The sequence below is a fragment of the Cygnus olor genome, chromosome 19 (genome assembly GCF_009769625.2).
Source record: "Cygnus olor isolate bCygOlo1 chromosome 19, bCygOlo1.pri.v2, whole genome shotgun sequence".
NCBI classification, from domain to species: Eukaryota; Metazoa; Chordata; class Aves; order Anseriformes; family Anatidae; genus Cygnus; species Cygnus olor.
Window position 1 is genome coordinate 144,470 of NC_049187.1, and position 24,741 is coordinate 169,210.

The 24,741-nt window shown below is 40.5% G+C and overlaps 1 protein-coding gene across 2 annotated transcripts; it reads right to left on the minus strand.

The window, feature by feature from the left end:
• Positions 1 to 12: 12 nt before the first annotated feature.
• Positions 13 to 23,340, minus strand: MAN1B1 (mannosidase alpha class 1B member 1). 2 transcript variants are annotated; one of them, XM_040531145.1, is made up of 13 exons: positions 22,960 to 23,340; positions 20,817 to 20,925; positions 20,035 to 20,171; positions 19,384 to 19,544; positions 16,315 to 16,424; positions 14,141 to 14,326; positions 11,713 to 11,861; positions 10,891 to 11,079; positions 9,765 to 9,955; positions 8,828 to 8,948; positions 7,081 to 7,278; positions 6,648 to 6,779; positions 13 to 5,785 (listed from the first exon to the last, which is right to left on the minus strand). In XM_040531145.1, exons 1-13 carry the CDS (start codon positions 23,086 to 23,088, stop codon positions 5,582 to 5,584), a joined length of 2,016 nt encoding a protein of 671 aa, XP_040387079.1. In that variant the 5' UTR covers positions 23,089 to 23,340; the 3' UTR covers positions 13 to 5,581. The 2 variants fall into 2 exon arrangements, with proteins under 2 accessions (XP_040387079.1, XP_040387080.1); XM_040531146.1 differs by having other exon boundaries at positions 19,384 to 19,541; positions 22,960 to 23,218.
• Between the last annotated feature and the right edge of the window lie 1,401 nt (positions 23,341 to 24,741).

The window sequence follows — 24,741 nt, forward strand, 5'->3', positions numbered from 1 at the left end:
GAGACATCTTCAGGTCTTTTTAAAATAAATTACAAGTTTATTAAAGTGTATGACAATTTCATGGCTTGGTAGTATAAGCAAAGAAGATAAAAAAGGATAGTTTTGATCTTTCAAGGTAAACTCATCTTTGCACATTTAACAAGTAGATTCTCACCTACTAGAATTACTATATACCAATAAATATCAGCATAATTGCAAAAATATTACATCTTAGTTATCAGTTGGATGCCTCAGTTGATGAGTTAGTAGAGAAGTCTCACAGGACACCAAAGGCTTGCATTACTTACACAAAGTCATGGCATTGCTTCAACTTACATTACATTGCTCAAACACAAGACCTTAAGTATTTGCACTGCCAGGTCCTCCCTGCCATCACAGTACATTGGTTCCCAGAGCTACAATATCAATCACTGATGTTATTTCACAATATTCAGGTGCTGATAAAAGGATTTGGTTTTGTTTGCATATGACTAACTTACCTCTTTCCTGTTCTTAAGCTCAGAAAGCCAAAGCTTCTGCCCCATGCCCCCTACTGAATAATGCAGGGAAGAAGAACAGGAACAGGTAGAAGTCCATTTGTCAAATTGTTCAGATATTTACAAATGAAGAACACCATTAGGAAGACACAATTAGTCAAACTCCAGGCCCCAAATAAAGAGGCTTTAAGACTACTAATGGAACTATATCCTCGGTAATATTTTTTTCCCTTCCCATTTGTGCTGTAGGAAAACCTGCATTCCTCTGCTAAGAGCTGTCTGCATCCCTTTTGCTCATTACTAGTCATGCTTCAGATTTCTTTTTCTGAAACTATTGGTCATACAAATCTGCCTTAGTGAGCTACAACCTGGTATTCATCTTCCATGCACAGGGACACCCCCTGTCCCCCAACTTTTCTGAACTGAGATTTGCTGTACCCTAGCAATTACTCATTAGTAGCACCACATAAAAAAGGCATACAGTGGTGGACGTCTGTGCAAAGAGAGGGGATTGCATCTTGCTTCTATTACCTAACAGCATCTTTAGCTCCCAGCAAGCAGGCACCCTAAACCAAACCAGCAGTACATTAAAGCAAACAAGTTCAGTGTACGCCTTTTGGAAAGTAATCTGCAATTTGCCGCCTTTGGACACCAGCTTTTTTGGTGCCTTTGAGCGATCAGCTGCCCAAGGCATCTTATGAGCTTCCAGAGGGATACAAATTCTATAATCCTCTTACAATGAACTATGGCTGATCCCTTATTTTCCTCTTGCAGACAGTACCTGCCCCAGAGGAATCCACATAGTGTGAGGGACACGCATCAAGTGTTTGATATATATGGATGGATGAATACTAAAATCTAAAGTACTACAGCAAAGGGATAAACTAGATATACATGGACTTCCATGCAGATTATAGATGAGCAGTACTAAAAATAATTACAAAAATATGCTTCAAACTGTGGTTGAAGACTGAAGGTAGTACCACAAACACACACAATATTTTGAAGCCTTGGGCAAGGAAGGATGGGATCTAAGCGGAAAAGCCTGGCTATGCGGTGCTCTGTGAACTGACAGGGAAAACCCAACAGCAGCAGTCACCACTCATACACATTGTGGGATGGGTGCTTGTGGCTGAATTTCTGGGAACACAAAAGGAAAACGGAGTGCAAGCAGACAGTACATGACCTGAAACACTGTCAATAAATGCTGGTTTAAGACCTGTATCAGTGATGTCATTGAGAAAAGGCTTATTTTATCACCACATAACAGCATAAGGAAGGTATGAACAAGTTGGGAACATTGCACAAAGCAGTAAGAACAGTGTGTCTGGCCACAAGCCTTTAAGTCAGAGTTTGGAAACTGATCATGCAAATGAGCAGGTTTTCTGGGAAGCTGGCAGGCACAAAACATGAATATCCAAAGGTTTCGTTTTTAGTGGAAGCAGAGGCCTTCAGACTCTGACATTAAGTTCCAACAATACTTGCAGACAAAAACAACCTAACAAAAACAAACACACGCACGCACACACACACAAAAAATTCTTTTCCAATCTGAAGTTGGGGAAAAAAAGCCTTAGAGCAGGAGAAATGCAAAGAACTCACAGAACTGTTTACATGTTAGTTGCAAAAAAACTGTCCTATCTGCATTCCTTATCACTGCACTATCACACAGGTATAGAATAGGAAAGCGAGCTGATTCTTTGTCTATTTGGAGGAGTAAATACAGCTGTATTTGAGCTTGACATTTAATGCTGAAAATCTTAAATGTTCAACATGGAAGGGCCCCTGTAAGCTTATACCATGGACCTTGCAAAACGCTCAGTTTCCCAGTCTGGTAGCAAGAATTCAGTTCTCAAAAAGGTTGAACAAAGATTAGATGCTAAACGTGCTCCCCATCCATCTATTGAATTTTCTTTGAGCATACAGATTAAATCCCAGAGTGGGAGGTTTCCAACCCCTACATTTGTGCAGTACTCTATGGGTGTGACCATACCCATTTGTTTCTCAGTGAAAGCATAAATGAACAGTATAGCTAGGTACAACTGTTTTTTTTTGCTTTAGTTAAATCAGACAAGGCACTCAAGCTCTTGGAGAGAAACCAAGGCAGCTCTTTGTGCAAAAGGACAAAATCACTGGCTTGAAAAGATGATGTTTCCACAACATTTGACTTAAGCGTCAGAAGCACACTAGGATGCTGAAACACCAAAATGAATTACAGACCCCAGACTTAAGGCCGTGGTTCAAAGAACCACAAGAGTACACCCCCACACGCCCCTGGAAGAAAAAAAAGTGCACAATTTCTGTTGGCTTTGGGAGGGCAGGAAGGTAAAATATATAGTAGAAGTGAGATGGACAAAGTTCACAGTCTGATCGGACACAACGTATTATATTAAGGAAGTAAAAATAAATAAGCAATTAAAATGACTTTTGCAAAAGAACAGGAAGAAGCAGATGAGCTTTTGTCATATTATTCAGGTTTGTGCCATTTCACATGTGATAAAGGAGTCAAACAAGCATTTGCTTTCTATACTAAACAGAGCTGAGCAATCTTAACTTCAGACTTGAAGGATGAGTACAGTAAAATCACACTTTGCAAAGACAATTCAGTTTCCGAGGAAGAATTAGGTAGAGAAGAAATCAGTTGGACCAACAAGCTCAGCTAGAAAACAAAAAACGTGTTTGGGAAAGTGTGTGTTTATTCTTCTCTCCTTCCTTTTGCTCATTCTGCAATGGATTAGTATTACTCTCATGTTAAACATGACACAAAAGGAAATTTTAACACAGACTCCCACAGTCTCATTCGTAGCGTCAACTACATTAAGATCAGCATAAGACTTCAACAACAGATTTTTGGTGAACACCTAGATATATTCCACATCTTCAGACTTCTCTTCATTCCCTCAACAGGGCTTCTCCTATAGGTGAAACACCGAAGTCTGGAATTCGTATGATGCATGGCAAAATCAGCAATTACGGGATCAATACTAGCTGCAATTGAAGGCACAAGGCCCAAGCAACACAAGTTAGAACAAGAGGTTGTGTACTCACACTGAATTCATCTTTTTTTCCTTTTCTTTTACCTCATTTTAATCCTCCATTTTTTAGCCAAAGCTGAGCTCCAAAGTAACACAAACCTGCTTCACAAACTAAAAAACTGAAGGTGTTTCCTCCTCCATTTCAACAGCAATTTCCTTCTTCTCTGTTACATCAAAGAAAATCTTAATATCAAATAGGTTGTGCAGGCTAAGGCTACTGGATTACATTGTATACATGAGAAACTTACTTCCAAGGTTACTGCTGGCATTTGAACTGGAGGAACATTGTAATTCTGCACAAAATTGTCCTGTCTAGAAAAATCACAGGGTCTTTTTGATGACAGAAAATGGTGCAATTTATAAAATTCCTTCATCATTAGTAAATGGAATGATAAATATTCTTTAAAGGACTTCAGTGGTGTGGACCACTTATAGTAAGTTCAGACTCGAGCAAACAGACTTAATCAGCATAAAACAAATAAAGATATACCTTACTTTAAAAGTCAATGGTTACAAATGCTGTAAAATACACATATGCCTAAGCCACTGGAAAATTAACCATTACAATCAGATTCAGATTAGTTCTGTTTTGCAACCCTAGATTTATAGGATACTGTACCTCACTTCCACTACGATACACCTGCATACTTCCCACTGCTCCGATTAACTAATTAAAAAGGGGAAAAGACATTTTGGTGAGAACAACCTCTTTAAAACTACATACAAATTTCTGTGATCTGTGAATACGGAACTGTCCAAGTAGATACAAAGCCAAAGGCAGAAAACTACAGAAAGCTGATTTCCGAGTTCATGGTTTAAAACCTATTTGCACATATAAAAACAAAAGATCCCAAGGCTCCCATAAGATTCTATACAAAGCAAACCTGAGTCTGCTTTCTTTTCAAAGAACTGAGAAATCTTCAGTAATTCTATTGCAACCAGGAATTCTCATAATACATCTAGACTGTCTGTTTTTAATACTTCTGATGAAAACACGTCTACCAAGGAACCCCTAACAACAACAAAATAATTGACAACTTCTCTACAGTCTAAACAATGATGAATAACCTGAATTTTGCTGTATAGTTGTAAGCATGTTGAGTCAACAAACACCTTACAATGCAAGATGTGGACATGTGGACAGGAAGGGATGGAAGGAGGTTGACTTGGAATTATATCTAATGCGCTCACAAGCTTTCCCAGTGCCCAACCTCACAAAGCAGCTTTCAGTCAGAATACCTGAGGTCTAACTGATACAATTAATATATATAATGCATGTGTAGTTTCACTTGTTTCACATTGTCTCCTGCATTCCTGCAGATAAGTTAAAAAAACTGCAAAACGTCTACAAAATTATATACCACTTTGAGCCAAATCAGCAGCAAATTCTGTTCCATCATTCATTTCAGCCACAGCTTGAACAGATTGTTCAAAGTGCTCTATAAAACTAAGACACTGTACAACAGTTGCTCTGCTGCCACTTCCTTCTAAGGTGATGCAGCATAGCCTGGTAGTTTGGAATGAGATCAAGAGTATCAGTAACAATACTGACAGCTTTAACTTCTACCTCGGAAATTACGGTTCATCGTTTATTCCACTTAACATCTGAAACACCATATGCTCTTATGAAGGAATGGCACCATAACCAAGTGTTTCAGTATGTCCAGAATAAATCTGAAGGCTTATTCCTTCTCTCCAGAGACATCCCTGTGCTTTAAGACATCTTGCTACATTCCTGATATTTAATTAGCATTTATTAAGACTGACATAAGTGAGTTCTGGTTCACCAGAGCCCCATGAATGTCATGGTCCACACTATGATTATTCTCTAAACCTCATAATCATCAGTACCAGGAAAAGCAGCTTAATATTGCACAGATTGTCCATCACAGAACCAAAGCACAGGGATTAGATATAAGACTGACGTGACTTCTCCAAACCAGAGATGCTTTCTCAAAGGTTTTGTTTAAGCCTAAAAAAGGTGCAATATAGCATCTCTCCTCAAACCCTGAAAATTAAAGTGACTTGAAGATAAAAACAATACCACTGGAATGTCTACTGACACCCTATCTATGCCGGCACCCAGATTGGGAGTGGATGAGCTTCTGTGTTAAATACAAATTTGTCAAGGTTGATTAAGTCTATGTCATCTGAAAACAGCAGGAACATGTACTTGAGTGTTTCCCCAAGGAAGAAGCTCTCCATCTTATCTCGTGGCTCTGGATTACTGGGATTCTGAACATTATTAATGGAAGTATAACCACCTGTAGGAACCTGTGCAAAAAGAGAAAAAAATAAGCAGAAACTTTGTATATTTCCTATAACCTAAAATATTTTATTTTAATCTAAACATGCAGCTCCTCCTGAAGAAAAGTGCTAAGAAGATCTATTAGCACTTGCTTTTCATTCGCACATAAAAATTCAGTTATGAAAAAAATCTCTGTGCAATTCAAAACAAACCACCAAACAAACTGCTAGAATAAAATGAAGCAAAATGTCCATTTAAGCTTAATTTAAAGAAGTATCACAAAGAACATACCAATGAAGTTTCTGAACAAATGTACAGGAATTAAATAGTGTAATGTCTGCATTACAGTTGGTCAGAGTACCATACCTATCCTGTTAAGAACAGACCATTGATATTTAATGACCATTGGCATCTAGACCACGCTTTTACAGCATATCAAAGCAGGATCTCCATGAGCACTGTCATCAGAATAAATAAAAAAAGCCCCTTATTAAAGCATTAATGCACTTCCACGGCAATTTTTGTCTGGCCACTTTAATCAAAGTATTGTTTCAATCCAGCCAGGTACTTCTCAGCTTCTGAATTCTGAATACTGTGATCTTTAGATCACAGTATAGATCCTAATAGCTTCCAAGACAGCATACAAGTACGCATAGACCTTCTTCATTTTACTTTTAATCAATGTAATATAAGTAATCTTACTGAATATACTAAGTATTTGGTGCATCTCAGACTGTAAGACACCGCATGAACCAACATTTTATTGTGTTCTTATAAGTATCCTCACAGTTTTTTGATGGCTTTTGAGGAACAAAGTTCCAGAAGTTCTTGTCAGAGGGAGAGTGAATATAGTCCTGAAAGAACCAGGTCATTATCAGCTGACCTTACCCGTGTGTATTTATTGAAGTTCTGCAAGATTTCCCAGCCCCAGTCTTGGTATTTCTTATCTCCGGTGAATCTGTACATATAAAAAAGGCTTTCCACAGTTTCTGGTCGCAGTAAGTTATGCCTGTCTGCAGGCTGCAAGAGAAAAATAAAAAAGCAAATAATTCAGACTAATAGACATGCAGAGAGAAAAACAGCAATTCCCATTTCCACCTACCCTAAAGGGGTTACTATGCATAATTCAGCTTCTATAATAAATACATTGCAGGGTTAATTAAAACCAAGGGCTAGGGTACACCTGTAAAGCAATGCAGCCACAGAACAAGCTGCTTCACAAGAACAGAGTACATCACCAATGTCCAGACGGGAGCTTTAACAGCATACTAGAGATACAGAAGAGACATCAAAGTACTGTTGAGGCCAGCTAACTGTTCACCTTGATTTCCACATCTTTGTGGCCCTTTTGTGCATGAAGATTGAAGTGCACAATCTCTGGACTCAGGCCCGTCTCTACTTGCTCATACATCTGGTAACATGTTTCTATCAGGGCTTCGGCCAGTTTCATATGATCAGCAGTCAATCCATTGTGAGCTCCCAGTGCCAAAGTACCAGGCAAAAAACAAACCAAGTGATCCTGTAAGACAAGACAACTGTTACCAGGAAAAAAGTTACAAAAAACAACTGAAGCAGAATTAATATTACACACACAGACACATTTGTGTTCAAATTGTTTGTGTTTTGTTTTCTTGACATTTCAGGTACAAAGTACTTGAAGGTAAATTTTAATTATCCAGTGTAATGCAACACAAAACAGGAAGCATTATTACAGTCACATCACACATTTGAAAAAGGTATCAGACCACGTGTTTTTAGGTCAGGTATCTGAAAGAAGGGTGGCAGGTCTGGGCAAATTAGGGGGAAGGGGGTGTTCCGTTTTTACCAGAACTGTACATTTAATACCAACTTGGGGGGGGGCGAGGCTGATCATCTGAAGGTTTCTCGAAAGAGACAACTAAATAAGGGACAAACTGATCACCTGAGCTTAAAATTAAACTTATAATAGAACACAAGCACTGCTATAAAGTTCATTAGAAAAAGAAAAATACTTTGAGACAGCATTTAAAAGAGATCCTAGTGGATTTTGAAGGCTTAGTATCTTCAAAGAAATAACTGCTAATAAACTATGATGTCCATCAAAACAGTAGGTTAAAGGAAAATGATATTGCCTAAAAATACCACTATTTAAAATATTTACATAATACTTTAATAATTATTTAAGTAATGATGTTTTAAATCGTATTTTTACAGAATAGTATTTAAAATAAACATGTAACATAAGAAATGAACTTCCCAAGTGCCAGTATTTTAACATAAAACCTGAGGTAGGAGCAAAGAGAAAGATGAGTCAGCAACAGAAAACAAAGCTTAGGGAAAGGGGGATAGGACAGCTGAAGCAGATTTTCATTACTCTGAAATAATCACCTTAACATTGCTGTAAGACAGACAGCATTCACAGAGACAAAACCATTGTTACAACTGGAAAACACAAGATTTCATATATATTTCTGCCTGAAAGCTTGCCCCTTTCTTGCAATTTTATTTGGAGTAATAAAAAGCTTTTACCCCTCACGTCTATAGAGCATCAGAGATGTAAGAGTACCATTCTTCTAGAGTACAGGAAACAGCTGACTCCCATTCCTACCACCACCACTCCTAGACTTCCCCTCTTGCTTATAGCACGTTGAACGTCACAGATACTAGGCACTACAAACAAAACATATTTGGCTCTTGTATATCACAGAGGAGAGGCAGCTGAGGATGACTTGTGCTCAGAGTATGCTCTATTGCTTTCCCAACATGCAACAGCAGCAGTGAAAGAACTACAGGGACATTTCTGTCATCTTCCAGAAGTGTCTCACGTGTCCAGAGAACACGTCTTGGCTCAGACAGCGATCACTACAGGTCAGATTTTCTCTGACAAGCTGCAGGCAACTCATGAGACACACAACAGCTACCAAGGCTTTTTTTGTTGTTGTTGGTTTGTTCATTTTGTGGGGGTGGGCAGAGGGGAAAGAGAACACAGCAGGCTTGCATTTGCCTGTACATATGTGGATATTTTTTGGTGGTAGTTGTTTTGCTGTTGTTTTCTTTAATTGTCATTTTAAATGCAGGTGTATTCTTACCATCTTGGCACTGAAATGGCCATGAGCAAGCTCTCCTACAAAGGTAAGCTTCTTGGGTTGTGATCTCTGAAGAAGATGCTTTTTCACACCTTCTATGGCTCTCATATAGTCTTCCAACAGTCTGTGAATTAAAACCATTCCAAGTTGGCTCACATACACGCATAATACGTTTAACCACACCTGATATTGGACATTTATTAGTTACTGCTACCATGTAACCATACAGGTTTGCTTTTCAAGTAACCCCTAAGTTTAAAGTATTAAGGTAAAGATATCATCAACTCTGTTTCCAGACAACCACCAGATTTCATTTCAGGAATCCTTAAGAGTACAGTAATTCATACCACAGTTAATCCAGGCTAGTAAGGACATCTCTAGCTCAACCCGCTGCTCTAAATTAGATTCAATTATATCAGGTTGCTTGGGGACTTTCCAATTAATTTCTGAGTATCTCTGAAGATGGAGAAACAATGAGCCTGCACAATCTTTTCTTTCACTACCTTCTTTATGAAACTTTTTCACAATATTTAATTGCTTTTCTTACATAAAAGTACTCAAAACAATGAAAAGCTTGTACCAGAGAAAGCTTGTACCGCTGCTGAAATGAAGTATCACCATTATTTCAGAAGTTAGCCTATTTATGCTCCATATTTAGCACAAAGACTTTTATCTGTTCTCCAGTCTCTAGTGCTCCTCGCATCTGATGTGCTAACAAAGAAAAATTTTCTGAGGAGGAGAAGTTTTTAGATTAAGCCTAATTCTCATGCTGTTTTTACATCAACTTATCATAGGTCCTCTTGGCTCGCTTTTAAAAACAGAGATATTTTCAGCTGACTGTTGCACATACAGATTATTTTTCTTTACGCAGTCATCTACACCAGAAATTTTTACAGCTTGCACCATTTTCACACCAATATGAGAAGTGGAAAGAACTTACTCATTTTCTTTTTTCCCACCCTGAATCCACTGCTTGAGCAAATACTCATAGTAGCTGTCAGCTCTGGCTCCCAGAGTATAGACACCCAAGTGAGTGAACTGCCCGCTATTGGTGTTTATGAACATAGGCACCAGTCCATCATTTTTCCCTGAGAGCGTGTGAACATGCTTCATCACCTCATCTACAGCTTTCTAGAAGAAAGAAAATAAAAAACAAATTACACGTACAAGACTGTAGCTAGTAGCTTCAGGCTGAAAACAAGTCTTTATTCTTCTTCAAACTAGTATCGGGAATATCAAGTTCCATTCATGCAATGTATTAAATTCAGGATTTCAAACTTTATGACTTTCATAACATCATGTTATGGGTAAATATGATTACCTTGCAATAATTGTAACTATCTCCTTCCCAAATACAAAGCTATATTCAGCTATATTCCCGAGTGCTGTAAGCCCATTCAAAAACCAGTACTGCAAAAAACAGTACTGGGGCATGAGACTACAATCTGACTTAGTCATATTTGCACAGTAGAAGTCCAGCTAAAAGAACAACTACATGAACCCGCTATACCTAAAAATTCTTTAAAACAACAGAATTACATTACCAAATAAAAAGAAGAGTGGAAATTATTATTTTATCTGGAATTATTTTTGTTTCAACTAACTTTTTTTTTTATACTGTGACTCAGAATCTAATTTAATAATTCTAATTCCTTGGAGGGCAACAACAAGGTTTTGTTCTTTGCATTTACATGATGGCATCAAGAAACCACACACAGAATTCTAAATATTAAGCAAGGCACAGCTTCACAGACCTTGTTTAGCTTAGTATTTTTTTTCAAACCTAATAACGCGGTGTTAAACAAAAACATCAGTATTAAAAACTGTGTGGTTTTTTTGTTTGTTTTGTTTTGCTTTATAAAAAGTGAAAGCTGTTCCTCAGGGAGAAAAATAATTATTCATCTCCACTACTACCTTCTGATATTTAAGAAAATAATTTGAATGATTTTTCTTATTATTTATCTAGAGTTTCAAAACTCATTTAACATCACTGAGAGACTACAGAGTCAGAAGCGGTGTTGTAAATAGGCAGAAAATAGGAGCAACATCAACAGGTTCTTCCATACCTGGAATTTCTCATCTCCAGTAAGACGAGAGAGCTCCCTGAACTCCAACTGAATACTGGTCACCTCTGCCACAGTGCTGTCAGATGTCCAGCGAGGTGGATGTGCAGTGCCCCGACCAATGTTGACATCAGAATAGGGTATCTTGGAGGGGGTCTTGAATGCTGGCATAAGCCTATTCCCAATGTCTTTCTAAAGAAAACCCAAGAGCACAGGACACACATATGCAAAAATATATACAGACACCCAACCCTTTATATTTTTTTTCAGCAACCAGACAGAGAACAGTACCTTGGTTTTAGATTCTGAAAGAAAGCAAAGAATTAAAAATGGTCACGGATTTATTCCTAACAACAACTACAGAGTTTCTACCTTGTTCCTAGTACTGTATGCCTCATTCGAGTCTGCAGTCCCTATACAACGTGATTTAATCCTGAAGTAAATGACTGAGATGCTAATTTAAGGAGGTGGTTGATGCTGTTAAGATGCCTATACAGAAAAGGCAACAAAATACAACTATTACTCTTTTCCAGTCATTTACCCTATTTTTTTTCCATAAACTTTCTTATTATGGTCAGCTCTTCATTAACAGAGGAACAGGCACATCTATAAGTATACCTGATAAAACACATCAGGGCTCTGAGGTGATCCAGGGTGCAAATAGAAGTGCAGGCTCAAAAGACTAATAGTAAATCCCTCTCCCACCATTTTAAATATGAAATGGTTGCAAAATGGCAACATTCAACTTTGTGATGAATCCTCCCTCAACTTTGTCCAATACGAGGTATACAGTCCAGTTTCGTTACTAAGACTCTAATTACTCACAGCTTTTTCCAGGAAGAGGCTATCTCCAGAGAGATGGTAGGTGCTCAGCAAGCCACCAAGAATACGAATTGTGCTCTCAAAGAGGTTCACATCCACATTTTTATCAAAGACTAAGTCGTTCGCTACCCATATTCTTGCTTCTTCAAACTCTGAAAGGTAAAAAATGTAGTTCACTTACGGATTTTTGGCATGTTCCAAAAACTGTACTAGAGAAATCAGCATTCCATATATCCATGACAATTACTTATGTATCTGTCTACCAAGATCATAATTTTTGGTTGAAAACTGTAGCGAAGAGAACACAATAGGTGAAGTTTGATTACCACCAGCTTAGAGGTTATTCAGCATGCACCACAGACGTATACAAAGAGAAATACTCAGCAAAATAAATAAAAAGAACTGGAACAATTCTTTATTAATATTGTCTAGAAATTGAGATCTTTCAAGTCCATCCATTGATTTGTCAGACAATTAGTTACACTTCCAACAAGAGCTGTTTGAAATTTTAATTAAATCTTTTTAAACCAAAGCTGAGATCTATCAAGATAACCGATAACATTTTCGATCAAAGCCATTAATGCCTCTAGTCTAGCAATATCCTGGGGAGCCTGCCTCCCAGTTCAGCACTTAACTCACAAAATTCACACGCAAAGCCACATGCTATTGAAAACTGTCTGCATTTTTTTTCTCCAGAAACAAAAGTGGTTGTTTTGACACTACTAATTCAAAAAGCAATTAAAAAATAGAGACATTTGGGATCTGACAGCATTTCAGCAGTATCACCTGATGACTGCTTTTGCACAGGGTTTATCTCCATGGTCCACATGAGTTAGCCTACACCTCTAACACCGAAGGCTAAGCTATCTTAAACTGTCTCACACCCTTCAGAAACTCCTGCATTTGAACAGTCACAGAAGAATAACCATTTCCCCAGAAATGAAAGGTATTCCATATGAAGATTAAGCAGAAGGATGCAAAAAAGGTGCAAATGACATGTACCCTGTTTAAGAATAAAACCTCAGATCACCTGAAATGAACAAAGGATTTCAACTAGAGCAGCCAAGAAAGCTTGTGCAGCTTTTTCTTTTTTTTTTTTGTATTCAATTCTTGAATGTCTTGTATTTGGGGTAAACATTCTTCTCAGTCTACTTGAGAAGAACCACAGAAAAATCTGTGCTGTCTGTTGTTACCATTATCTAGCAGTAAAATAAAAAAATGTAAGGTACTCTTTTTCACAGAAGCATTAGCATTTATCAGCTTATAAGAAAAATCAGCAACCTCAAACGTAACTTTCATTTAGACTGCACTTTATTCAAAAGAAACCCCAAGAGCTTTCTAAGGCAATCACCAAAGAATTGCTATAAAACAAAGTAGTCTTCAACAAGAATCCATTTTTAACACATCTGAACTACTAATATTTTAAAAGCTCTATGCAGTTCACAGTTATTTTTTTATGGAAAAAGCAGCACGCTGTCAACTTGATGAAACTTCAAGACAACCTGCTCAAGTCTAGAGCTGCAGACACAAGAAATGGACTTTTTGTTTGATTTAGTATTTTACACAAACCTCAAACTTAGAAAAGAGAGAACCACGAAAGGTTTCACTGTTCTTTGTATCCTTTCTAGCAACTCTGTTCTTCCTATCTTGACACTAAGAATGGCATGATTTGTAAAAGTTTACAAAGGAAGCTATCTACCAGTGTTAAATACATAAAGTTCCAGAAAAAATTTAATACCAAAAAAAGAAAACCTAGACAACAACAAAAACACTCTTGCACACTTAAATACTGATTAAGCAAGTTTTCTTCAACAGAACTGCAGATTTTTGACTTAGTATTTAAAATCTGTTTGAAAGTCTTCTAAAAACAAAGTCACTTCCAGAATATTTGAAAAACATACAGACAGTAGAGCAGTTCACAAAGGTGGTATTGAATACTCCCCTCCTCTATCCACTGATTCCTTACATAAACTTCTGAAATCCAGCTATGAAATATTGATATTAGGTATGTTAAGACACAAACCAGGAGATCTCAGGCTAACTACATGAGGCTGATGGGTAGAAAGCCCACGGTGGCTGTATAACGGCACAAAGATGTCACTAGTATTTTAGTATAGAAACCAAATCAAATGGCTTATTAATCCATTTCTCAGTTTCTAGCATATATATCCAATTATATGTAATAGTGTAATATTATTTTCTGGCTCAAAATTCTAATCCAAGAGCAATGGTCTCTTTTCATACTTTTTTTTTTTAATATTTATTTTTAGACATTGTGCTTGTGTGAATGTGCACACTCACCCCTCACAGGAAAACTAAACTTACCAGCCACATCTAATAAATGTTCCCTTAAAGAACTCTGACCATATACTGCCTGAATAGAAAATAAGCAATTTCAGGGGGAAAGAATGGAGGAGAAAAAAGAAATTACCTTCTTTTAAGCCTAAAATCCACATAGTATCCAAGGCATCAATTAAGGTAAGCCCAAGTCCAAACCACTCACTGTAAGATTTGGACAAAGGCTTCAGTTCATCATGGCCCCAAGCGAAGTCCTTGTATCCTTTCCATGCATGGCGGAACGCTTCTATCACAGCCATCTGACGTTCATTTATGGGCACTGCAAAAGGAAGACAGCACCTTGCTCAAGACTTCTGCAGGGGAGCTACCAAACTCCCTATACTGCATATACATGCATCCCTATACCGAACACCGTTTTGCTGAATCCTACCCAGAATAAGCTTTCTTCTAAAACTACTTAAATTATCTAAGTAGAAAAAACTCAGGTTATTCTTTTCAGCACAGCCTTTCCTCTGTGGAATAACCAGTCACTGTCTCTGGTCAGCAATTTACTCATGGAAACAGAGATCACTCCCTGACAATGTCGTTTCACCAAATACAACATTAAAATGTTCACACACAGAGCTGTGAGATGAGTATCACTAAAGCTCAAAGACCTGAAAGTCAGGAAATACCAGAATTAAGACTTTAAATCAATGGTAATTCAGCTGCTGTATATGTATGCTTACTAGGTACGGACCTCAGCTTTCTACCACATACCATTTTTCTTTATCTTCCCTATCTTATTTGTTCCCTTTTGCTACATTTAAAGTCAGTTCTACGAAATTGTTTCTCTAGAACTTTTCATTTAAAACAAAAGGAAGAAAATTGTCATTTTGTGACTGAGGCAAATCCATGTCCTTTTCTCTGGTTCAACTGAAGGTTTCGCTTACGATTTGTCATAAAAAAAAATGAACTCATGGTACATATCCAACATGAAAATTTTGAAGCCCATTAGTTAATATTTTGGAAAGCTATAAACAAACAGAATTCTAAAGGGGGAATATCAAGCAGTATAACTAACCCCACTTATACTAAGCTAGCACAAGCCAAATACATCACATTGTATTATGCCACATTTATCAGACTGGAACTTCCTTACATGAAACCACAAAGCATAACAACAGGTTCTTTACTCCACAAGGAGTCCAACAACTACAAAAACAAATTTCTACTGCTTTCTGCTGAGCCTTAAAAAGAGTTCAACTTAAATCAGGGAGGAAGTCACTTTCCTTGGATTTGCAGAACAAAAGAAAACACTGCTGAAAAAGGAAACTCACTTTCAAGCCCTCTCTCTTTAAACGTCCTTTTTCTGGAGGACAGACGGGAATGTCTGGCTCTTCCCATAGAATAGATTACAAAAATTTGACACTAAAATTTATTTTCAATACCATTTTAACAGTTTAAGGAAAGCAAAGGCTGGGCAAGAAGATCTGAATGGAATGTGTGCCCTCTCTAAACAAAGGGAAAAAATACATCGTGCAAATATTTCAGCACATTCTTCTGATTTTTCTTGTATGGCCGAGACAAAATCAATGTGGGAGAGTAGCAGCCGAGATTCAAAAGATAAGGGGTGAAACTGAGGGCATCCTCACAGTGCTCTCAACGTGACAAGATTATCTTCTGGCAAAGAAACAGAGAAGTCCATAATCAGAAGCCTCTCTAGCTTAGAAAATAACTTGCTTCAGACTTTCAGAGGACATAATGCTGTTGCAAAAATATAAGGTCTGAGGGAATAGGCACATACGATTGCATGTAAGAAAACGAGCCCTTGGTAGTTATGGTTCCAATAACGTACGGAAGAGAACATGTTGTCTCTTAGGTGCTGCATAGAACATTCAATACATTTTCCAGAAGGACACGTGCATTTTGTAACAGGACAGAGGTAGCAGTGAAGCTGCCAGGAATAGCACGTATAATGCACATTCTGCAACCTACTCACATAGAATCTGGCCACTAAAGACAGTCACAGCAAACTGTTTCCTACCATGGCACTGGACACATTAGTTAACTTCTACACATGCATCAGAGTATTCTTTATTCAATACTGAAAACGGAGGCTGCAACTCAATCAAAATTTTGAAGACTAACAAGCATGTACGTTGTCATGGTGAAATAAGGAAACTGAAAGGTTTGGATGTCCTAGGTAAATCATCTTTCCTACACATTTTTTGTTCTTATTCCTTTCTCCTGTCAGAATTTTGTTTCCTTCATTTAAAGGGAAAAAAAATGTGCGGGGAGCGAACAGAAATTAGTTGTACTATTTACCTGGTTCCTTCTGGCCTTCGGCTTCCAAAGATGAAGGTTTTTCTGGCTCCTTTATTTTACTAGAGGGAGGCTCAGTGCTTTGGTCAGGTTCTATCACTGCTCCTCTCCAGCTGCAAATACAGAGGATTGAAATTAATACTTAATTTGATCACAGTAAGTCCTGCAACTGAATGAGACTTATTTCCTATTTTTCACTATATTTTGATAAAAAGGAGTGATTTTGTATCAAGGGTCAAAATAACCATGTTGTCCACTAAATAATTGTTTTGTTCAAAGAAAAAGTTATTTGTGCCAGAGAAATTTTACTGGATTAAGATATGAATCTTAGAACAAGCTCCTGGAATTTCATTAAGTATCTTGACAACAGAATTTAATAAAGAACTTTCTAAAAAGTACTAAGATATCTGAGATTGCTGCATTGAAGCATTTTGTTACCTACTGGTTCTGAAATAGTCATAGAAGTCACTAACACTAAATTAGTACCACACAAACGATGATCAGTAAGAACTCATGAATAAACACAGTGGACTAGCCATTTAAAACTGCTTTAATTCCAAGAGATTTCCCAAGCATCCCCAACCAACACAGAAGCATAAATCAATCGAAAGAGGTTTTCATTATCATTACAAATTTCCTGAAGGAAAAGTCTTTCAGAATGGGCTTCACGTCAAGCCAGGTTCATATCAACATCAATCGATCGGTCTCAACCATGCTGTTTACTACGTAGATACGTTAACTTTGAGGTCATGGTGTATCTTGAGTTCATGATATTACATGGGCAGACAGTGATAGGGCAAGGGTTTAAACTAAAAGAGGGGAGATTTAGATTAGATGTGAGGAGGAAATTCTTTACTTGGAGGGTGGTGAGGCACTGGAACAGGTGGCCCAGAGAAGTTGTGAATACCCTGTCCCTGGAAGCATTCAAGGCCAGGTTGGATGGGACTTTGGAAAACCTGGCCTACCGGGTTTACATGGCAAGGGCTTGGTAGTAGGGGGGCTGCTGGGGTGGCCTCTGTGAGGAGAGGCCAGCAGCTGCCCAATGTCAGATCAGAGCCAGCTCCAGAAGGGATCTGTCGCTGGCCAGAGCTGAGCCAATGCGAGACGCCGGTTGTGCCTCTGGGAGAGAAGATTTAAGAAAGGCGGAGGAAAAAAAAAAGGAAGAAAAAACAACACTGTGCAACAGCAGCTGGCAGAGGAGTGAGAGAAAGCCCTGCAGACACCAATGTCATTGCAGAAGGAGGGCAGGAGATGCTCCAGGCGTCAGAGCAAAAGATCCCCCGTGGCCCATGGAGAGGCCCCTGGATCCACCTGCCATGAATGGCAGGTGGATCTGCGGAGAGCTGCTGCCGGGTGACCTGCATTGGAGCAGCTGGCTCCTGACGGATGGACCCTGTGGTACGGACCCACATTGGAGCAGTTCTTGAAGAGCTGCTGCTTGTGGGAAGCCCACGCAGGATCAGTTTGGGAAGGACGGCATCCCGTGGGAGGGACCCCATGTGGAGCAGGGGCAGGGAGTGATCGTGAAGGCGCGGCAGAGACAAGGCGTTAGGGACTGACTGCAGCCTCCGTTCCCCTGTGCCACTCATGGGGAGAACATAGAAGACGGTGGATGAGGGGAAGGTGGTTATAGTTTGGTTTTAGTTTCCCACTGTTCTAGTCTGCTAGGGATAAGTTACATTAATCTCCCTACACTTAGTATGTTTGACCCGTGACAATAATTGCTGAGTGATCTCCCTGTCCTTATCTCAACTCTTAAGCCCTTTCCATTCTATTTTCTCCCCTTTTTCCTTTGAGAAGGGCGATTGAGAGTGCATCTGTGGCGGAGTTCAGCTGCCCACCTGGTCTGGTGAGAGGTGTCCCTGCCCATGGAGGGGACTTGGAACTAGCGATCTTTCGGGTCCCTTCCAACACAAACCATTCTACGATTCTATGATGATTCTCCTTACAGAACTGAGCTTACAAGACCTTTAAAGTTTATATTGTTTACAGTCAGCGTACCCTCTGACTTCCATAAATTCAATCATTTCATTTCTTACTTTCATTCTTTAGATTTCTATCAAGTCTGAGTGATTTCATCACTCTCGCATTTTTCTGTTACTACTGGTTTAATCCTACAAGTAATAGCATCAGTGGAAGCATAGGAATAAAACAGTTCAAGTCATTCTGAGAGATTTTGGATAATATCAACAGCCAAAATACTGATGCTATGATCAGCTGAGCTGTGCCAGTGCTGAAAAGGACACAAACACAGGGGCGGGGGGGGCAGAGGGGCGGGAGTCTAGTGTTCCCATATCTTAAGCACCTCTGCTGAACTTCTGGTAGTCTTTTCATTTTCAAAGTTACATTTCTTCAATTATTCCCAAACCAAAAGATTTTAGTCAATGCTACCTTGGATAATAACCTAATAAATTAGATCAATATATTTACAGCAGCACAGCTCCTCTAGTAAAGACATTTTTGTATCTGCATAAGGGTTCTTTGAACTGTATGATTAATCTTTTATAAGAAAGGAGTAAACATATTTTACACAGTTACATACTATATACATGTCTACAGCTTCTGCCAGTTCAACTTGGGCTTAACTTTGTTTACTGGCATCATATCCCTAATCAACACTATGACACTGGTACAATTTTCCTTATCTAGCCCAGAACAAAGAGGCTTGTGACTGCATTATTATACTGATACCGTCACATTAACATTTACTACAAAACAAATGGAAGAAATTCACAGACACTGATAATTCTCCAGTACGTTAACTGTCTAAATACATTAGAAATGCATTAGAGCCTAGCAGGGCTCCAAACCTTCTGCAATTCTTAGAAGCTAATAGTAAAAACAGAAAAGCTGCACATTCACCCAAATTAAATAAATCAATCCACCAATATCTATCGCTGTCAGACCAAACTTAAGAACAAACACAGGTAAAGATAGAAATCAACCTCAGACACAGACAACAAAAAGCCCTTGCAATTTTCACTCCAACATCCAATGGATCCTTAGAGAAGAGGCAGGGGGGAAGTGAGAGAGAAGAAAAAAAGAGTTATAACTTGCTGGAAACACTTCTACCTGATAACAGATTTCTCTGTTTTCTCTTCTTTATCAGCCTGGATCGGCTCTTCTACAATCTTGCTGGTTACATGTCGCATCTTCAGCCTCACATCCCTCCGTGGTGGTTTGATCTGAAGATTGGAAGGACTACGCCGAACGTGAGGCAATTTTGGCTGCTTCTGAAGAAATAAGGAATGCTCAGTACATTGCACAGATGGCAGAATTTAAACCCATAAATCAAAATTATTAATTTTGATATAATACCAACAGGCAAGTTCTGATTTGACTGGAAGGTATGCTGAAGACACCATCTTTTTGTTGGTGGTGGTGGTTTTTTTTTTTAATTTTTTTTTTATTTTTTCTTCATTTGTTCATTTAAAACTTTTGGTTAAATTACCCAAATTTTAAGTTGTAGGGTTTGTTTGTTTTTGTTTTTGTTTTGTAGGTACACTGCTGATGAAGAAAAAGTACACTGAACACTTAAAGTTAAAGCCAGGCAATACCATACCATGCCCAAAGCCCTTCCTGAGATGACAGCATCCCACCCACAGCAGGTTTTTGTTGCAAGTTATAACACCTTTTTCCACAAAATTTGTTGGAACTAATCATTATTTGCAGCTTCCACAAACTCTTTGGCATATTTACAAAACTCATTTCTTCTCATAATACCTGAGGTGAACGTTCGGGGTAGTCTCCAACGTTGGTGTCTGCTTTCTGTGGCGCTGGCAGAACAGCTGGATTCACCAGCTTTAATCCAGGTATTTCTGGTTCTGTTCTCTGCTCATCCAATGATTTGTTTGTTAAACCTAAACATACAAAGCTGTTGCTCAGCACAGAGAACTAACACATCCAGCTAGAAATTTGTAAGTCTGCTGCATTGACACACTAGAAGCATCCCCAAAAAGTGTTTCCATTCATCACTGATAAACCCGCACTAATTGTTGGATACCAAGTGTCATTTGGTATTAACAAACTCCTTAATATCAAAGGAGGCTGATGAAAGGCACATGCTTTTTTAATTGCTATTATTTTAGCTTCACAACACAGGCAGCAAGATTACGTCAATGGTAAACGTGCCTTTGTATTGTAGAAAACCTTAGAATTTCAAATCTTATGGACAACCAAAACCAAAAGAGTATCACCTTATCCTACTGCTTAGGTTGGGTTACTAATAGCCTCTATGTTTTTTCGTAACGTTTATATGTAGATATCTCTAAACCTTGACCAACTAAAACAAAACATTGCTCCAGTCAAGATAACAAAGAGATACAAAAAGTACTTCAGACTAAGCATACCCATTGAAACATGTCACAAAGAATCATTTAACAATTGTGCTTTAAGAGACGCAATAAGTCACAGTCAATAAAAATTAAAATGAGTTATAAAAACTACAACAATCTCTTAAACATAACACCACATGCAGGTAATTCAGAGCCGTACAGAACACATACTTTTCCATGGTTCCCCCATGCTGGTAAATGAAATGACTCCACAGACTGCCAAGAAGGCAAACAGGAAGAGAATTATACTCCGCTGCAGTCGAGACAGCTGCTTCCATTTCTTTGAGAGAGAGGAAGAATATTTAGCACAACATTAAGAGCCCACTCCATCAAAAAAAATATAAAAATAAACCTATCAGTTCATTTGGAGCAAGTAACACAAAACAGACTGTTTAATTTTACCCTCTGTTTCCAACTGCAAAAATCCATTGCTTATTTTCTCTGATGACAGAGAAAAAAGAAATATAACATGCTAGCATATGGCACAGCAGGCTCAGAGAAATATTAGAGCCACTTGCTGCAAGAACCCTGGAGAATGCCATATGTTGAGGATCCCAGAGAGCATCATCTGCAGCATGGTGACTTTCATCACAGCCTCGGCTGGCTGACCTGTGCATCTGCCCAGATGTCACTTTGGAAACAAGCCAAAAGTCTCATCCCTTCTTGCTGGGGAGCTACTACAAAACAGACAGCCAAAATAAGAAACGGGGAAAAAAAGTGACAGGAAAACTAAAAACACTACTGCAGCAAAGAAGAAAGGCTTAAAATAAGCTAAGGACCAGTCGCTGACAAGAAAAGCGAGGCATACTGCCCCTGGAAAAATCATCTGTAGAACTGTCCTGTAGAATAGGGTCTGTCACCAGAAAAAAAGTAACCAACCCATAGCAACATATAAAAAAGAAGTAAACAACAGTTTAATAAGCAAAACAAAAACACATTTTCAAGATTGGTTTTAGGCAAAAATGTGTTTTTAAAATTGAAGTACTTACAACAAAATTACTAAGTTAGACTTCAAATGACATGTTAGTCTAACAGAGAAGTTTTCCCCCATTTACAGAGAGAGCAGTTAAACATCAATTGTTAAATTACCATTTTGTTGCTTTTAAAACAGTCATAGCAAAATGCACCAAAGCAGGAATTTGCTTCTAACTACTGGCTTTGGCACACAGAGAGGGAGTTTCAGTGCTGATGCTACTCTTGGGAACACCCTGCAGCTTCCTACAAACTTCTCTACACCCCATGGTACTTCCTAGAGTTCTCATCCTCTTAGTAAGAGCCAGAGGCTGCAAATATTTCAATGAAGAAAATATCAAAGCGTTCGCATTGCCAGGCTCCAAGATACACGTTTCCTGTTTCCCTCCCACACCGCTGACAGTACAGTAACCCTGCGTATCCTTCCCTATGCATGCTGCAAAATGCTGGTCCTGCTCCTTCACCTTCAGCTCTACCTGCACTGTCAACCACACAGTCATCCAATTGCAAAAGGATGCTTGAAATCCAGCAGCCCTTTATTTCCTCAGGATAGGATGAGAAAAGAGGCACTGCCTGTGTGTTCTTGGGGTGGACAGGAATGAGGCACAAGAATACATGAGGGCATTCAGCATCTTCCTTTTTCATGCTGGCAAAGAAGATAGGCAAAAGGAAAGATGAAATATCTTGTGCTCTGTCCCCACATTTCCTTAACTGTAAATAAGAGAGGAGCTGTAGTCCTGTGTCCCTAAACAAGTTCTTCATATGATTCCTCCAACGATCTGTAAAGTCTTCGACATTTGGCCATACTTCACTCCCTATCTGCAACCACAGTCACCTCATCCCACTGCCTCACGTTTTCCCAGGTTACCTCTCCAGCAGAAGACGCTCACCCCTACTAAATCTGCCTGCCCACTCCCTGCCCCAGTCAGACAATAAGGTCGCTTCCACACAGCTCTGCCGGGGACCTCTCTTCTCACACTCAGCCTTCCCACAAAAGCGGAACCGTTCCACCGAGAAGCTGCAGCAGAGGACGGCGCTGCCCCTTCAAGCCGCAAAACAGGGGGGCAAAGGCACCCAAACCAAACCTCATCTCCCTCCTCCAACCCCGATTAGAGCCTGGGGGGAGGCGTCTCTGCCCGCGGCAGAGGTCGGGACGGGACGGGCTCGGGGGTCCCTCCCAACGCGAACCGTCCCGCGGCTCCGTGGCGCAGCCCAGCGCTCCCGGCCCCGCCGCAGCACCCTCGCTGCCAGCGCTCCCCTCGCGGGCAAGGCCCGAGCCCCTCCCAGGCCCAGGCGGGGGCACCCCGCGGGCAGAGCCCGCGTCCCGCCCGGCCGCCCTCACCCGCCAGCAGGAGCGCCGCCTCCAGGCCTTGCTGTTGTTGTAGCCTCCGACCCCCACCGCCTCCTCCGGGCTGAGGGTGACGGAGATGAAGTCCCGCCTGGGCGGCGAGGCGGCGGCAGCCGAGTACATGGCGGCAGCCGCCTCAGGGGCCGCAGCCCGGCCGCCCCCCGCCCCGCGCGCGGCCCGCCATTATGCCGCAGCCTCCTCGCGCCGAGCGGGGTCAGAGCGGCCGCTTCCGGGTGCCGCTCTAGGCCCACAGCACTTCCGGAGCTCTATGGCGGCCCTAGCAACAGCGCCGCCGTGCCCTAGCAACGGCGGCCCCGGGCCGCCGGGCCCCCTCAGCGCCCCTGGGCGGGCCCGGGCCCGGCCGCCGCTGAGCGCCCCGCGGAGGGCGCCAGGAGCCGGCGCGGGAGGCGGGAGGGAGGCGGGAGAGCGGCGGAGCTGCCCGCGGCTCGGCGCAAGGGGAGGGTCGGCCCCCGCAGCGCTCCCCTCGCAGCGCGCCGGCCCCTCAGGGGGACACACGCAGCGGGTGCCAGGCCGCGCGGAGCCGGCTTGTTCCGAAGTAGAAAAAACTGGGGCGGAAGCAGCAGCGACACGGAAGCCAGCGAGCACGCCGAGGGGAGCAGGTTATATTCTGCTGCCCGCTGTCACCTGTTTTGTACAGTGCCCCCGGTCATCCTGACACGGCCAGTTCTTGGACATGGCCAGTTCTTTTGGGCAGAGGCAGTGGAGTTTCAGGGCTGCAAGAATTTCTTTCCTTCCCTCCCCTTGCTAGCCCTCACTTTCTGGGTACTCTCACTCACCACGTAGTCAGACTCCATCTTCAGCTGCCTGGTCAGGGAATGAGATGTGGAGATGCTGAGAGCCCTCACGTTTCCTCCAGAGCGTGGGATTATCACAAAGACAAGTCACAATCATACCATGATTGGCATGAAAGAAACATAAGTGGAAACGTATATGTGGGAGGTAATCAGGAAAAAAAAATAATTGAAAGAATGCATTCCCACTAGTCAAGTTCAGGAAGGTGCATCTCCCACCCAGTCTGGAAAACTGCGCTCTGGTAAGGGTGCAGCACAAACCACACAGCTGGAGTGTGCAGCACAAAACCACACAGTATCCTGGCAGGAGGACATCAGCAAGGCAGCAAAGCTGCACACACCCTTGCCCCTCCAGCCAGCCCACCAGGCAAAGCAAACCCCAAGCCTCTGTTGACTCACACAGGATAGAGAAGAGCTGTCTAAAGCATCCCTCATCCTCTGCATCACACCCAGTGCTGGATGGATAATCATCAGAACGCTGGCCTGAGAGCACACAGGTGCGAACGTGCATGAACAAAATTGTGAGAGAATGAGTGTGAGTAAGGAAAAGTAAATGTAAGTTTTGTAAATAAATCCTTTCAGAAGATTTGGCACTGAATTTTGGTACACAGCAGGATGCACACAATTCCCCTACCTGCTTCTCCACAGACCCACTGTGATCTGTCCCACCCTGCACAAATAGTTGTCAGCATCTTCATTAGAGAGGATGGTCATCAATCAACGTAGAGGAGTAGGGAAGAGTACCATCTAATATACAAATTATACAATAAAAATATACATCTATTATACAAATTTAGAGCCATAATGACTGCATTTTTGTATTATCCATTGCAATCTCCTACATCTGAGAACCAGATTACTTCTATATCAGGTTCACAGTCTAACAGAAAAAAATTATTGAAGCAGCCATGGATAGTACTTTAAGTGCTGGCCCTGAACATCCGTGTAATGGGTAAAGCTTTGT

Bases quoted from the DNA above. Each gene is read 5' to 3' on its own strand.
- MAN1B1 (XM_040531145.1), bottom strand. From the start codon at position 23,088: ATGTACTCGGCTGCCGCCGCCTCGCCGCCCAGGCGGGACTTCATCTCC. The intron at 16,425-19,383 runs GTAGAAGTGTTT...CTGTATTTGCAG, and splicing joins ACAGAGAAATCTGTTATCAG to CTGGAGAGGAGCAGTGATAG. The intron at 14,327-16,314 runs GTAAATAGTACA...TTCCTTTTGCAG, and splicing joins CGAAGGCCAGAAGGAACCAG to TGCCCATAAATGAACGTCAG.